This window comes from Folsomia candida, unplaced genomic scaffold, assembly GCF_002217175.1.
Source record: "Folsomia candida strain VU population unplaced genomic scaffold, ASM221717v1 Fcan01_Sc002, whole genome shotgun sequence".
Lineage (NCBI taxonomy): Eukaryota > Metazoa > Arthropoda > Collembola > Entomobryomorpha > Isotomidae > Folsomia > Folsomia candida.
Genome location: NW_019091194.1, coordinates 13,822,564 through 13,838,159, shown reverse-complemented (window position 1 = coordinate 13,838,159; position 15,596 = coordinate 13,822,564). Strand labels below are relative to the sequence as shown.

The following is a 15,596-nucleotide window of genomic DNA, read 5'->3' as shown; positions in this document are numbered from 1 at the left end:
ACTGAAAGTAACTCACTCAACTGCGGGTTTTCGCAAACTGCTGCTTTCGACCAACCGCTGTGAAACTATTGCCTTCCTCTTAATATTGTTTATCACGAACGAATCCCAATAACTCTAAAATATTGAGCGTCACTATTTCTCAGAGTGAGCATACTGTACAGTTGTGTGTACATAAATGGCACACAAAATATAAAAAAATATCTAGGCGCATTTATCCCATATTCAGCACTTGCACTGCTAAGTGAGACCAAGAAGAGAGAGACTACAACCAAAAAATGGAGTTTATCTTGATTGACAGACAACTCAAACTTACAGTTTCTTTGTGATGCTTGAGACGCGTGCTCCCTTTCAGCCAAGTTATCACTGATGGGGGCCTTGCTCCAGTTGATTGGCAGTCGAGGGTGTACTCCTTTTCTGCAGACAGGGCTGGTTTCCCATCCAAAATTTTCACATTCAAAGGACGAACTGACAAATAGAGAGGTAGAACTCGTTATTGTCATTATTCATTCATTTTCATCAAATAAATCAAATGCGACACTTTTTTATAAAAGGATTGTCTTATTGACACAAGATTTCCATTTCAATAATTTGATATGTTTAGAGCGAAAAGATATAACCATTTACTTTTCAACACAAATTCAAGAGAAAATCGTACTCTGACTGAATCACAGCATAACAAAATGGTTGACCTCAATAAATAAATAAATAAATACTTATATATCCTTTTTAAATACTGGTGAGAAATGCAGCACTACGCGTAAGAACATATCCTAACGTTTAGGTCGGCAGCAACTTGGTTAAGTAATTCTTCGCACAAAGGCAATTCATGAAAGTTGCTGCGTCAAAGTTGTATATACAGTCTTGAAGTGAAAGCAATAATGTTGTGTCGAAGGCTGTGTGAGACAGTTGTGATTACACCAAGTATTTATTGAGTTAATTCCCGTTTATTGCATGATATATATGAGCGAGAATGCTGAAACGACCAACCACCATTCTTGGTGTTGTTTGAGGCTACCAATCTTTCGTCGTTTCTGCACCACGCGAAAATTGCATCGCTCGAGAAAATTTGTAGTGAAAGGAGGATGACTCCTCCGCAAGAACAACAACCAAACCCAAATTCGTATTTGCGATGGTGTTGTAAGTTGAAACCCAACATCACATGAATTTCGGAGGCATCAAATACATGTTTATTTATGTGTTTGGGAGGAAAGAGGCGCTTTTCTGAAACTTGAATTTTACTTTAGAAAATAATAGCACACTGTTTGCAAAGAGAAATATACTGCACGTTGGCACCAATACATGCGAGGAAGCAACGGATGTTGTACGGTGTCGAAGGGCTGCTTTTATCGTTAAACAGCTCTAACTCGTTTGTCTCTGAGGATCCTCTGCATGAGCACGTTTGCAGCAAAAATTTCCCAAGAATTATTTATGCGAAATAAATACAAATTGCCGAACCTAGCCGCATAGCTCAGCACCGCCGCTTCTGCTGCTGCTGCTGCCAAACCCTAACTGTCTGCAGATTTTATGTGCTTAATTTAAGAACACTGCCACAGTCACGATGTTGTGATGTTGTATGGGGACCATTGAACATGATTTATGAGGGCATTAGTAATACATGATCTGAAAGGAGGTTGGTTGGATGTTGGAGGTATATCATCTTATTCACTTTCTCCACCTAGGACTTTCACGTGCGCATTAAACTACTACATACCTACCTACACGTCCATAGGCATTATTTCCTCAGGCTGAATTTGTATACCTCAGTCGTCATCTTGTTTGGGTTTTGTGACTCCAATAAGCACAATACTTGTTTGTAGCAAGAAGAGATAAATTAATGAGTCTTACAATTTGTTAGGGAAAGCTACATACGAGTTCACTTTCTGGTGCGGATTGCTCCAGGGTCTTGAAAGTCTAAGCTTACTTGTATGCTTAACGTATAACAAGTGGAAAACTAATCATGCCAATAAAGTTCATATTTGTGCAACGAGATGAAACTAAAAACTTGGCGTGCAACAGACTTTTTTCAAGTTTCGCTGCAAGTGAACAATGGAAACCTACATCAGCCATAAAAATAAGACTATAAAAAAGTTATTTTCATTGTGTAACAAATATCCTTCCCAGATTTACGAAAACAGAATACAAAAAAATATAAGACAGCAGCTACGTACAACTTGCACCACATTTCTTCTCTCCAAATGTATGTAGAAGATCAGCACAGAGTGCAAATAAAAGCCATTTAAATGCAGTGGACTCGTAATACCTCGTATGTATGTATAATATAAACCTGCAATTGCAGACCAGACCAAGAACTAGACTACTTCGCTTGCAATGGATTACAAATTGAATTGTAAATGCAAACACCGGTGCAATGCAATGATGATGCAATTCAATGCAGCGAATTGAGGGAAAAATTGTTCCCCTCCTCAAACTCGTACCCTATAAATAGCGCTGGAAATAGCCAACCAAGGGAATAATGTTGCATACATACCTTCTAGAAAGCATCCGAAGGAAGAAAGTTGTTTAAAGCAGTAACGAGTATGTATGTATGTAAATGCTTATATAAGCTTGAATCGTATCTTATCTCCAGCCTAAAATTGTACGTCCAACCAGGCCTTCTTAACACGATATGTTATACCGGGAACGCACGGTGTATAATAATGTTCCTCGTCCTTTGTGTCTGGACATTCAAATGCAGGGAAAAAACTCCCGAGAGAAATGAGGGGATAATAAAGCTAAAATCATAAAAAATAGCTTAACGTCACTGATAAATAAGGTTTGGTGTGGAAATGCACGCACGCCATGAATATGCCAGCAAGTACTTTCACCTTGTCTCGTAGCGCACTAACAAACAACGACATTTTTAGGTTGATTGAGTCAATTTACATTCAAGCTGGCAGATAGATTTACTACATATGCATGCAGAGGTGGGGGGGGGGGATAATGGATAGCTATAAGCAGCCCGAAATTTGTGGTGCGTAAAAGTATCAGTTAAATTTGTCCGTGTTGTTGGGAGGAGGACGATGAGTGAGGGTGGAACGGAAACATTTGTAGCTCTTTTCAATGTTTTTTCTCTCTTTCTTTTCACTGTGTGGAGAGTAAAGAGCAAAATGCAAACGAAACATACCCCTCGCTCTCAAGCAGAACTAAGCAGGACATTTCAATTATTTTGGAAATGAATTCGAGAAATGAAAAATTGATCAGAGGGAAAAGCAGACGTTTTTAGGGGGAGCTTATTTGATTCAACGGAAGAACATGCATTTCCTTCAGTCCATTTACTAAAATATTGCCAGTATTTGAGTAAACTTTTATTATTTGGATGTGGCTCTTCTAAACTGGGTTCTTCAGTACATTGATATGTACATACACTTCACATGAATATTCTTTCCCTTCATTTCCTCTTGTTTTCAAAATAAGCATAATCTGCAATTCAGTTTAGAGCTGGAGATTTACATCTGTAATCAGGGAAAGTGAAGGAATAATAGTTTAACTTGATAGTGATGAGAATGTCTAATAAGCCCTCGTGTATGCGTACATAAATATGAATATATTGGAAAGGATCCTGCTTTAAGGTTTAATCCCGAACGAAAAATCTCCTTGAACTAATGAAAATACCATAAAGAGAGACATCGTGCACTTGTATATGCAAGTACATATATGATTCCATATCCTAGACCATTCATAGATTGAAATATAATGCATACATGTGCATAGCTTGGTCATCCAATTTTTTCAACAAGGGATCAATAAATGATCCCCCAAATACGTATTACAGAATTATGTTGATACTTTAAAAGATGGAGAAAAGAATGGAAGCACAAGACACAAAACAAATAATACATAGACCGCGTATGATTTTAGACAGTGCTGGTGAATATATTTGCTTGAATTGTTTTAAGACTCGACTACGCTTTACATGTGTGGTAGTGAAATATATACGTAAGTAAATAGTACCATTTTTCCGATCCCCTTACCCATTGTTGGACTGAATAGAGTAGTCGTGGCCGTGGTATGGACCGCAGCAAGGGAAGTGAGAATATAGAAAATGGGCACAGGGACAGTTGGTTCGTACGAAGGAATTTATGAGTCCTGGGAACCATGTAACATTTTCGATATGAGAGAGAGAGCAGCTTAAAATGTTTGGACATGATATAATGCCCACTAACGTTCATCGCTAAATGCAATGTGTGGAATTGGTTCTTTCTGACTGCAAACTCTGCTAATACTTCATCTCTCTCTTTCTCCCAGAGAAAGTACGCAGCGCAACGCTCCCAGTCTCAAAAATATTACTTGTCCATCCTCACGATCCTACCATCACTTTTATCTGGACTAGTCGGACAAGTTTCAAACAAAAATTTAGTTGAGGTGCGTACGATCTTTTACTGCTTTCTCTCAATCCACTCTCCAATCTAATCTCGCCGCCCTAGACACACACACATACGTATATCCCACATATTACAGGGCAGATATAGTAAAAATTCCAAGTGCCAAATGCCTAATAGGTAATAATCATATTGGGTGGAAAGCGTCGAAATTAACCTTAGCGTTGTACCACGGGCTATGATTAATTTTAGTTTTACCGTCCCAGCATAAGGAATATTAAATGTCTCGTGAGTCTTGTTTCCTTCCTGAAAAGAAAGTTTTGTCTGCCGACTCCACAACTAACCGACGCCATCGATATATCCAAAGTCGATATAGCTATCCATAGTCGACATGCATTATAAAAGTCGTCATGAGTTCTCCAGAACCAAAAACTATACGAATTTTATATTGCGCATAAGTAAGTATGTAGGCATACATAAATGTATATTCTTCACATGCAGTCTTCTCAATCGGGAAACCTTTCCAGCAAGTTTTTAGTATAACAACCAGTTCCAACGAAATTACTCTTTCCATTAGTTACGAAGTCCATGTGTAGCAATATTTCACGAAAATTTATGTATATGAACTGAAAATTAGGACGCCGGCTTTTACTTTCATCTCTCATATTGTATTTTGCATCCTCGAGCTGATTTTCATTGCAGATAGGACGACAACGACGACGACGATTTTAGCCTCGTTGGATATATATGTATTCAGTGGCTTGATACCTCCACAAAATCTGCCTGCGTACACTTTCATCCAGCAATTGCTAAAATGACGCTCCAACTCTAAACAACTAACTCTGAGCACACAGTTCAATTTTGCATTTTGTACTTCAAGCCGCAGAACACCAACAAGGGCCTAATTCGTTTTTCATGTGAGAGGTGACCTCAATGCTAGTTGTGTCATTAGCTCAGTTTGTTCCATTGGGCTTAAATGTTGTTTCTCTCGGCGGTGCGAGAACGAGGGGAAGTTTACGTGGTGGAAGGGCTTCGAAAGGGTGAGTTGAAATTAGTTGAACTCCGCAAAATGTAGACCAAGCACCAACCAACGAACAACAGCAGCAACAGCGTAATGAACTAACAAGACTCATATTCAATGATTTGGCATTCCGTCAGAATGGATTGCGAGTTTATTTGGTCATTCATATTCAAAACATGGCCTTTGGTTTCAGATTGACTCAAGCCCGGATCATAAACCTGGCGTAACACCAGTGGTATATTACCAATGCTAATTACGGTAATGGTATAATTTACATATAGTTTTAAATTGAGCTTGCATGGTACATACGCTTTTCTTGCTAAGAGTCGAGAGTAGTATGAATATTTGTGACCTGTTTAGCACCTGTTTTCACAAATTATTATTACTTCAAACGTATACATTGTTAGCGAGTCAAACAAACAAGTACGTCTTTATGTACGTCAACATTTGGGCAATTATTTCTATTTCCCAAGATTTTAAATTGTACACAACCATCGTATTAATTTCGCAGGCCTTTTTGCCAACAAATAAGTACAAATGGGGCAATAACAGAATCTCACATCAATTTCAGCAGGTTTTAATTAACTCCATTCAAAGATTAGTAATTTGACTGGTAGGAGCTGGCCGTATATATCTTACTGACGGGGACGTAAGTATGTTTACGTCCACAATAGTTCCTCGCCCATGGAGGCATATCATGCAATATATTCTCTGCGCTGTTCCGTGAATTGAGCCAACTTTTACTGCCATGGCGGAAAATAAATGAGCTGCTATACAACAAAATACATACAAGGAGAAAATTACAACAACCATCTTGGCTCTTTTAGCACTCGTCACAAAGAAAAAGAACGTTGAGCCAAACTTGGAAAAATCTGGGTAATAACCTGAAGCCATTAGCGGAAATTAATGTAGTGAAACTAACAATCTCCCTTCTTTGGTTTAGTTGGCGAAATTCTGCATCCCGCTTGCTTTATATCCTGCTTTTATTGCATTTTGAACTCCTGTTTGGTTTGTTAGTTCGTTAGTCTGGACCGAGATTGGAGACGACCTAATTCTCCATGTTTTTTTCAATATAGTGGTTCCTAAGCACTCGCATAAAACGTAAGAGTGCTGGAGCTGTTTTACACAGAAAAAAATGGTTTTGCTACCCTCAGGAATTAGTAAACACACAATAGCAAACACTAGATAGATTTTGGCAAAACAAGGATTTCTTTGTATTGCCAAGCTTTGTTTTCTGTGGGTAATTCTAATCTAATGTCAATGTTGTTGACCAACAACCCATTCAAAGAAATATAAAAACTATACGACCACAACTACGTATGTAAGGGCTATTTACTTATGTATATCTGGTACAGTAGAAGGAACCATAAAACCATTTCAATCAATCGAGAGTGAAGCCTAAATATTTATCACGAGATAAAAACAACATCAATACAGATACATAAGAAAACCATAATCTAGCGAATCAGTTTAGTCCTCGTTGGTTTATTCTATGTGAATGCACCTCGGATCATGATAATTATTCTACTTTTTCTTTCCAAAACTTCAAACTCAAAGAATATCTTGAAGTAATCTGTATTATTTACTGAAAAATGGATTATAGTCACGCTATTTTTAGATTCATAGATCTGTCAGCGAGTCTGCATGCATGCTAATAAACTTAGACCTGAAACTTGTGGTCTACAGTACAAGCACAAATGTACGGCTGAACGGGATTATGGAGGGGACCTCCGTTGTTAAACCACAAAGTCTGCATTGCCTCCGGATTGAAATCATAATCTTTATTGTTGGTACGACCCCTGCAAATAATTTGATTTCTGTTCTCAAAGCTTCTTTGCAATCAATTCCTGCAGGAGCAGAATTCCTCGACATGAGTGAGCAAAATTCACCTGTCAACTTGTGATTTCATGATAATGAACAAGAGGAAAAAAGGTAGTGAATAGCGGAAGCACGAAGCCTTCGTGAAAACACGAGAAATCCGAGATTACACATCTCGATGTCTGAACAAGAAAGAGAAAGCACGGACGGAGAAGAAAAAGGACAAAAGTAAGCTATACACGCTCCACTCTAACAGGGTTGTGTGTGGGTATGTATTTATACTCGTGTACATCGCACGATATGAGAATGGTGAGAGAAATCCCTTTTGTACGAACGATTAAAGAAAGGAGGTAAAGACTCTCGTCGTGCTCCGTACAAAGATTTCAATTGAAAACGGAGTTTACCACCAACGGAGTATTCAATGTTCTTATTTTATCTTGGATTAAGACAAAAATCAGCCAAGAGTCTACGAGAGCAGTTCACCCACGCGGTGAAATTGATTTATGGTTATGGTTGTATCAAGCTAGGAGCAGTTGTGTAAAATCGTCAGATTATTTTTCCAGAAACCTGATGATAACATAAGTCTAAATTATTCACCCGTCCTGCCCCTTCTCCCTCCTTTCTTCCCTAGTTATTAATGGCACTACTGCGGCTTCTATTTTGTTTTACCGTTTCAGTCTGAAGGAGCTGCCAGCTCATGCTAAATTTTCGATTAATTCTTTCTAAGCTGCATCTGCATATGTATCTCTTAAGCTTTGCATAACCAGGTTTTAAAATTTTAAAAATGTTTTTTTAATAAATTGTGTCCAATCATGTAAAAAGGAATCTAAGATATCAATGAGGACTGTACGTTGTGCATATACTCGTACAAATAACATGCTCAACTTGTTTACTTTCTTCTCTGCTTCGAATTTCCACATTGTACAGTCAAGACCAACATATTTTCTAGCAGTAGATGTACAATTTTCTCTTGTTTCGTAAAATGTTGTTATTATGACAGAGCTTCAACTCGAGTGTCAACGATAGTATTTACAAGTAGTAAATGTGTGGTTTTAACTATCAAATGTTGTCGACAACAACTTTCCTTCATCCTAAAATTCAAATACGATAATAGCCAGCACATACAATGTGCATATCTACCATATCTTATGTACAACTATTTAATTACCACAGAAAGTAAATGTTGCGGTTATTTGGAATGTATTGCTTACAATATTGTTAGTGAAAGTACACCAAAGTTAACTTACAACTGAGGTCCAGAGTGACTGTGGTTGAGACAGGGACGCTGATATTGCTAATAAATCACAATTGCGTATGACACATGTATTAGGCTTGATCACATATAAAAGTAGTAACCATCAGTAAAACTTACCTATTTGCAGCTTGGCAGGTCAATCTAGCATTGAGGTCGCTGCGCTGCAAACGGCTGATCGTCAGTGTATTTGACACCACGGTTGAAGTTACATGCTCCGAAGACACCTCCCACGTGTCGTCCAAAAGAGCATTCTCCCTCCACCAGCTAACCTTTGGTAAGGGTGAACCTGCATTGAACAGAAATCAGGGTTCTTATACTTACGTGTCAATACTACAAATTTAAAAATTAGTCGATAGTGCATAAATTTATTGCATAGTGTAGATTCATCCATTGGATTGGACAGATTTGGACAGATTTGGATCCATCCAAAATGAATGAATATATGTAGCACATACTCGTGTACGTATGAACCTATTTTGCTTTCACCGTGGTTAATAAATTGTTACGACAATTGAAGCCAAACATGTGAGAGCAATTATCTAATTCACATGCCTATATAGTCTTTTGGCTAAGCGTTCTTCGTCGTCATCCATCGAGTTGGCAGTCATAGATTTTTAGACAGATTCGATTCAGCATGCAAAGTATTATGCAGGCATACGTCAACTAGCATTTTGGACTGAAATACCCCTTGTCCAACCCAACAAAACCCATAATTAGTGAAAAAGTCAAACTTTCCAGTCAAAACGAGTCGAAGCACTTAAATAATATGCATTAATGATGCAGACAAACACTTTCCTCCTTCGGCACCTATGTACATTCATACATATTTACATGCACATACGCCAACCTCCCTGCAGCCATAGACCAGCAGGCCAAACATTATTAACTAAAAACCTCGTAACACAAGACTGCAACGTTTGCTTGCGATCATAACAAGTAAGTCCCTGCTACGCAAAACAATACGATCCCCAACTGAGCCATTGGGTAACAACTGACGTGTTACATAAAACCAACGCAACTTACACATTTATAGACTTCACTTTGACATTTAAGCAGTTTTACTTCTTCCCTGTCAAGTTTTTATGGATAAAAAATGATGCTATACAAAGGAAATCACCACTCTTTTGAGCGCAACATGTAGACAACTATGTTTAATAAACAACATATTCAAGTACCATTTGCATTTGCATTAATAATAATTATTGTAATGAACGATAGAGATTGCGTTCTTCTTGTTTTCATTGTATCATCTCGTCATATTTATAGGTTGAAAATTACATGACGAATTTCACGAGTCTCATTTTTATGCCAATATGAACATCTTTAGTCGTGAAAGCTAACAGCTAAGTTATTAGTTACAACGCTGTCGGACCTTTTCTTCATTCTTACCATACATTATTACCATCAACTGTTTAGTACATAAATACACAAGCATTCATACGAACTCAGCCATTATTACGTAAGATGATCACATCATGTGGTTAACATGCAGGATTATAATGTCTAACTGCATCTAAAAACGACTTAAAATCAAATCAAGCAGCTGGAAATAGTGGAAACGCTACTAACTAACGAGCGTGTAATTTATCGTGGCATAATGGTAAGTTAATGGCAGCCAAATGATTCGCTGGATGCGATCTTCAATAAAATGTTTACAATACCTCCTGTTGAGACACATGTCAGCCTCAATGAGGAACCTGCAACCATAAAATTATTTCAATTAGCCAGTGATCATTTGAAAGAACGTTCAGGCTCCAGTGTTTCAAATTCAGTAAATCAGGTGGAAAAGCATCATTATTACGTGATTTCCCCGAAAACTGCGAGTTTATTTAATGCATGCATGTGCATACATACTCACCTTCATTGTACGGCCCAATTATCATGGAGTTCATCTCTGTTCCTCGCTCATCAACCACAACAACTTGTTTCGGTGGAACTGTAAATGACAAAAGATACACATTTTTCAAGCTGCAATATTAATAATTAGAATTTATTGTTATCAAATATTTATAAACAATTATGTTAATTTACAGACGAGTGTGTCTAGACATACTCATTGAATTGCGTCGGTGGGTCAGAACTGCACTAATTGCATACCTGTCACTCTCGCCTTGTCGGATTCAGTCGAGCTGTTGGCAACATCATAAGACAAGACTACCCATATTATTGGGATCACGGAGGCTCAACTTGGTGGTCTGGTCGTGGGGAAATAGTGCTGCATGCTGTCTTTTCTATGCTGTGTGTGTGTGTGGTCTGGTGTCACCAATACCACTTTTGTCCCTTCAGGAAATGGAAACATGGTTGTCATCTTGCTCGCAACTCGACAAGATGATAATAATAACTTCTTATGTGCTTTCTATTTTCTTATGCAAGCCGTGGGTAAACGGTGGTGGGGAGCGCGAGGGGAAAGCACGGACGGAATGAGAATGACAGAGTAGACGACGACGACGAAGCCTCGATGACTTGGTTGTCGGTTCATTTTATTACCCATTCCTGAATTTGTTAAGACAGGACTTGGCACCATCTAACTAAGCCATCAGCAGAACATATAAGACTTTTGGGAGGAAATAGCTTTGTTCAGCTCACTTGTGCTTTCTCTTTTCCTCTCTCGTGGAGAGAAAAGTACGAGTCGGGAGGAAGCAAGGCGTAATGAAATGAAATAAGGCTAAATTATATTACTCCATCTCAGTCGCCCATCATATATTAGCATAATATCATAGACGTCGCAGAAAGGAATATATGAATACATACGGGACATCTCTCCATTTGTTCAGGCGAAATCCTTATCATTCGCTTCGTTCGAATGCGAGTCACTGCGAAACATTTCCGCACTCATACCGACCACGCAAATTTGGGAGAATGGGGATAAGACAAAGCCGTAAAATATTATATCAAGACAATGTCTACGGGCTCTGGTGAGAATCCGAAAATGTTTTGCACACACACGGTCCTCATCCAACCCTGCTGGCTATATGTTACATATGCATGCACGTATTCTGCCCCAGTGTGTGTGTGCGTCTCCATATTCTCATTTTTTTTAACTTGAAATGTATTGTTTACGACTAAAGCAAGATATTATTAAAATTTTATCCCATCCTAAAAGTTTTACAGAGAATTTCTTAAAGAAAATGTGGGCACTTGAATGCGCAGAATTATACCATTGAATTTTTTTATGCATAAAAAAATTCAAGATAAATTGATTTGATAGATATAAATATTATGTGCATCACTCATTTAATTGTACGTGTTCAAAATGAGAAATTACAATATCAATTATTCAATATTTCTGCACAATTTTTAAGAGATCCTAAAATACATATTTTTCGGCTTAATTTGTATTTTATTAGCTTTACTCAAGGGGAGAATACTTTTGTATGTAGTATCTGAATACTTTGAGTGATTGGCTCTTGTTGTCGAAGGGAGATGACGGACGACCCATAGAAATAGAAAGTAATCTCTCTCTTGGTATTTTTGTTTCATGATGACGGCGATCGAGGGTGTGTGCATTTGCTGGATTTTCGAATGAGATTATGATGTTCTGTTGGTTTGATGTGATGATATAAATTCCCTCCGACCGATGAAGATGGTGAATGTTGTTATGCATGGTGTTTGTGTGTATGTATAGGTTGCTTGCTTCCGCAATTCAGCACAAATTTGCCGAGTGAGTAGTAGACGACAACGGAGAAGGGAGACAGGCAATAAATCCTTACTACTTTTGACACAATGCACTTTAATTTACTAAATGGGGCTGGTTCCCCCAACTTGAAGATTGTTTTCCTTCATGTTCAATAATCCCCTTTTTATCATGCCTGATTTCCACATCTAGATCTTTCATTTATCAAATTCCGAATGCTAATCTGACATTCTGTTCGCAGTCAATTTATGGAAAAATTTACATTTGGGATTTACATTTTTATTGCAAACACAACACGTGGCGAACAAGACAACACAAATCGGAACTCTCCATTTGCCATTCATTCATCCATCCGTCCGTCTGAATTATCATCCTGTTTGTCTCGATTCCTTTTTCAGCAGTGCATGGAAGGAAACCTTATCTTCTGCACATTATCATTTTTTGTAGCACATGTAAGAAGATCCTTCATCGTTATCAGGGATAGGATCGTGAATAAAAATTTGAATTATTCGCTCCAAGTCGCCAACTTTGGACGTTTTATAATAATAAATTATCAAGAAATGATTATCATCTTATTAAACAGAAAATATTCACACCTTGTTACACGCTGTACACAACTTCATCAGCACGGAATTTCATTGATATCGTCGAATTATCGTGTGGCATCGAAATGTACGCTGCACCAACAAACAATGTGTAGGCGTCCCTTCTGGTCTGTGCGTGACTATATAATCTAAACCCACAGTCACTGGCATGAACTCACTCGCCACAATAGGAACCTAATCATGAATTAGTTATTTCAAAATCAGACATGAGGTTTCCCTTTCATCTCTTCTGCACATATAATCTTCGTTTCCTGTAGATGCACTCTTCCCACTAATCATGATCATCACCCACTATCAGATTTTGTGTTCAAGTGTGAAAGCATTATCGTGTTGTGCAAACCGTAGAACATCCTCCTCCTCGGAAATAATCTACATCAACATCTATTATTAATAATGCCCTGAACTTGAACTTGGATGACTAGGAACTCGGTGCCGTAAATGTTTCTGGTGCATGTCAATGCATAGTTTGGGATTATTTCTCAATAAAGCCTTATTCGCTCCACCACCGCATATTCTGCTCTCGGCCAACTCGACCTCATTTCAATTTCATGATCTTACACCAGAGGCAGAACATGATACATAAATGCAAAATGCACTGTAACGCTGCTTAATCCTGCGTTGTTTTCTTCTAAATAAGACAAATCTGAACTTGCTTTATCTTTTGTAATGAGAACTGGTCCGCAGCAGTGAAATGCATAAATATTTGGCTCGAGCTTTCCCCAGAATTTTGTAGATAGTTTATGAAGAAGTGACTGCAGAGGTGTTTGGTAATGAGGATAATGCTGTGCTGCTAACGAGGAGTGTGATGCAGTAATTTTGTTGGGTTCAGGGTCCGATGTTATGTTATGCATTTCGTGTGAGACCCAAATAAATCTTGTGAGATTAATGTATTTACTTGTTTTTCCCTCCTTTATCATATTTCTTTCAGTCAGAACTAATTGATAATGACTTTGCTTATGTAAACAGATTTGTCCCATTTCTGAAAAAATTCTGGTTCTGCTCTGTATTTTCATGTTAATTTTTTTCATTCTACTTTAAACACTGCACGCACTATATATGTATGTATTCAGTACAAAATTATATCCCAAAGGTACATATGCTTATACATAGTACACATCCACATAAACACTTATGTACGTACACATCTAGTTCCTCTCTATAAGTGCAAGTCACTATTTGTGCAGTAAGTACGACTAACTGGCTAATATACTATGGTGTTTAACAACAAGAACAATAAGTAATGTTTGTTGATACGACCAGAACGAGGACAAATTGGACTCCAAATGTTCTTAGTTGTGCCGTTAATTATTACCGGCACAGCTGGACACTCCCTTTCCCCTCGTTCTCCCTGGGAATGTGGAAAGCAATATATTTTGTCCGGGTGGCGGAACACTACAATGAAACCATCGTTAGTTCAAACTACTAAAATAATGTAGCAGCATCATCAAACGAGCTGACCATGATCAACGCAGAGGCTGTGCTGCAACTTCTTCCGACAGACCCACTTTCATTCCTACAACCGAATCATTCCCACCGGAGCAAGATTCCTCCTACGGAGAGCAGAGTAAGGTAAAATGTCTAACCCTTTAGGCCCCGTGGATTCTTAATTTATGAGGGGTAACGATATTGTGAACAGTTGAAATATATGGGATTCCTAAATAAGTTGTCTGCCAGATCATTATTACTGGAACACCTTATCGTAATCGCCACCTTTCAATTTTCTTCCTGTGAACTGATTTCTGAATTCCGTACCCTATATTAATTCAGATATCTGACAACAAAAACCTGACACTGACACGGAAATTCACACTTCCATGAAATGGGTTTCAGACAATTTCTGAAGAATTAATTTGTGCATTCTTACAAGAATTATAAGAGCGATAATACTACAAGAAACCTGAAAACTGGAGGTTGACTGGTAGGATTGATGTGATAAAGACATTAGGACATTGTAAACGATGAAAATAACATAAATTGTAACTCGTCAACACAATACGCTTGAGCATTTGTCAGCATTATCTAATAAATGTAGCTCGACATAACAGAGAAATTCCATTCCATAGGTTGTGAGGATTATAAGACTTTTATCTAAAATGTTGGATAGATGCAACACAACTGCTTGTGAAACGTCTGCAATGCAGACTTTGCATGTGCACACTCGTTGAACTCTCAGGATTAAAAAATATCAATGTTGTTTTTTTTTTGCTATTTGCTACGCAACTGGTTGTAAGCATTAACTTAAAGGTCCAGCTAATGTAATGCGACGAGTGACATAAAAGCCAATAAAATATGGCTTAGGAATAAAAGCTACAACTTAAATCTTGGCAAGTAAATCAATTTAACCAGAATTAATTCAAACCTGCAACAGTGAAGTAGAGATCCTCTTTTCATGCATGCATATTTCCATCAATGACTCCAATTATTAAAAATTTATACAAAAACTGACAGCCAGGATTTGGAATGCTTCCAAAATAAAAATATTAAAACCAGATACTTAACGATTCTTGCTACAAAATATAAACTAACATTACACCGTGAGTCCAATAAATATTTAGTTTTAGCATGATTTTGATTCAAATCATACACAATTCGTCAGTATATTAACAAAATTTTACGTAAAAATAGAATCTCTCAACCGCAACAAGAAATTGCATCAAATGCAGCATCGACATTTTGCTTGTTCATTTAGCTTTTTCCTCACGTTCGCATATGCTCAGATCATGATAAATATATCACATTTTCTATACCACCGTCATATAAATTTGACACTGGACCAAATAACAAATAGACCAAAAACGTCATCGAGATGAAATACTGCTTGTTCACTTTCATTGTCAAGGGTAATCAAAATCCATTCACCTCCTGCTCCCACACCTCGTCTCAAATCCACAGTTTTTCGCCTGGAGGATAAAGTGCTTTTTCAGAAAGATTTTTTTTCCTAGCA

The 15,596-nt window shown here is 37.8% G+C and overlaps 1 protein-coding gene across 3 annotated transcripts in view; it reads right to left on the bottom strand.

The window, feature by feature from the left end:
• Positions 1 to 15,596, bottom strand: part of LOC110843474 — a 98,450-nt gene that overhangs the window by 11,740 nt on the left and 71,114 nt on the right. For all 3 annotated transcript variants that reach the window (XM_035847679.1, XM_022089440.2, XM_035847680.1), the window contains exons 7-11: positions 10,272 to 10,349; positions 10,075 to 10,110; positions 8,531 to 8,699; positions 8,406 to 8,452; positions 314 to 465 (exon numbers count right to left, since the gene is read on the bottom strand). In XM_035847679.1, the coding sequence (XP_035703572.1) occupies positions 314 to 465; positions 8,406 to 8,452; positions 8,531 to 8,699; positions 10,075 to 10,110; positions 10,272 to 10,349 (482 nt within the window). The remainder of the gene's footprint in view (positions 1 to 313; positions 466 to 8,405; positions 8,453 to 8,530; positions 8,700 to 10,074; positions 10,111 to 10,271; positions 10,350 to 15,596) is intronic.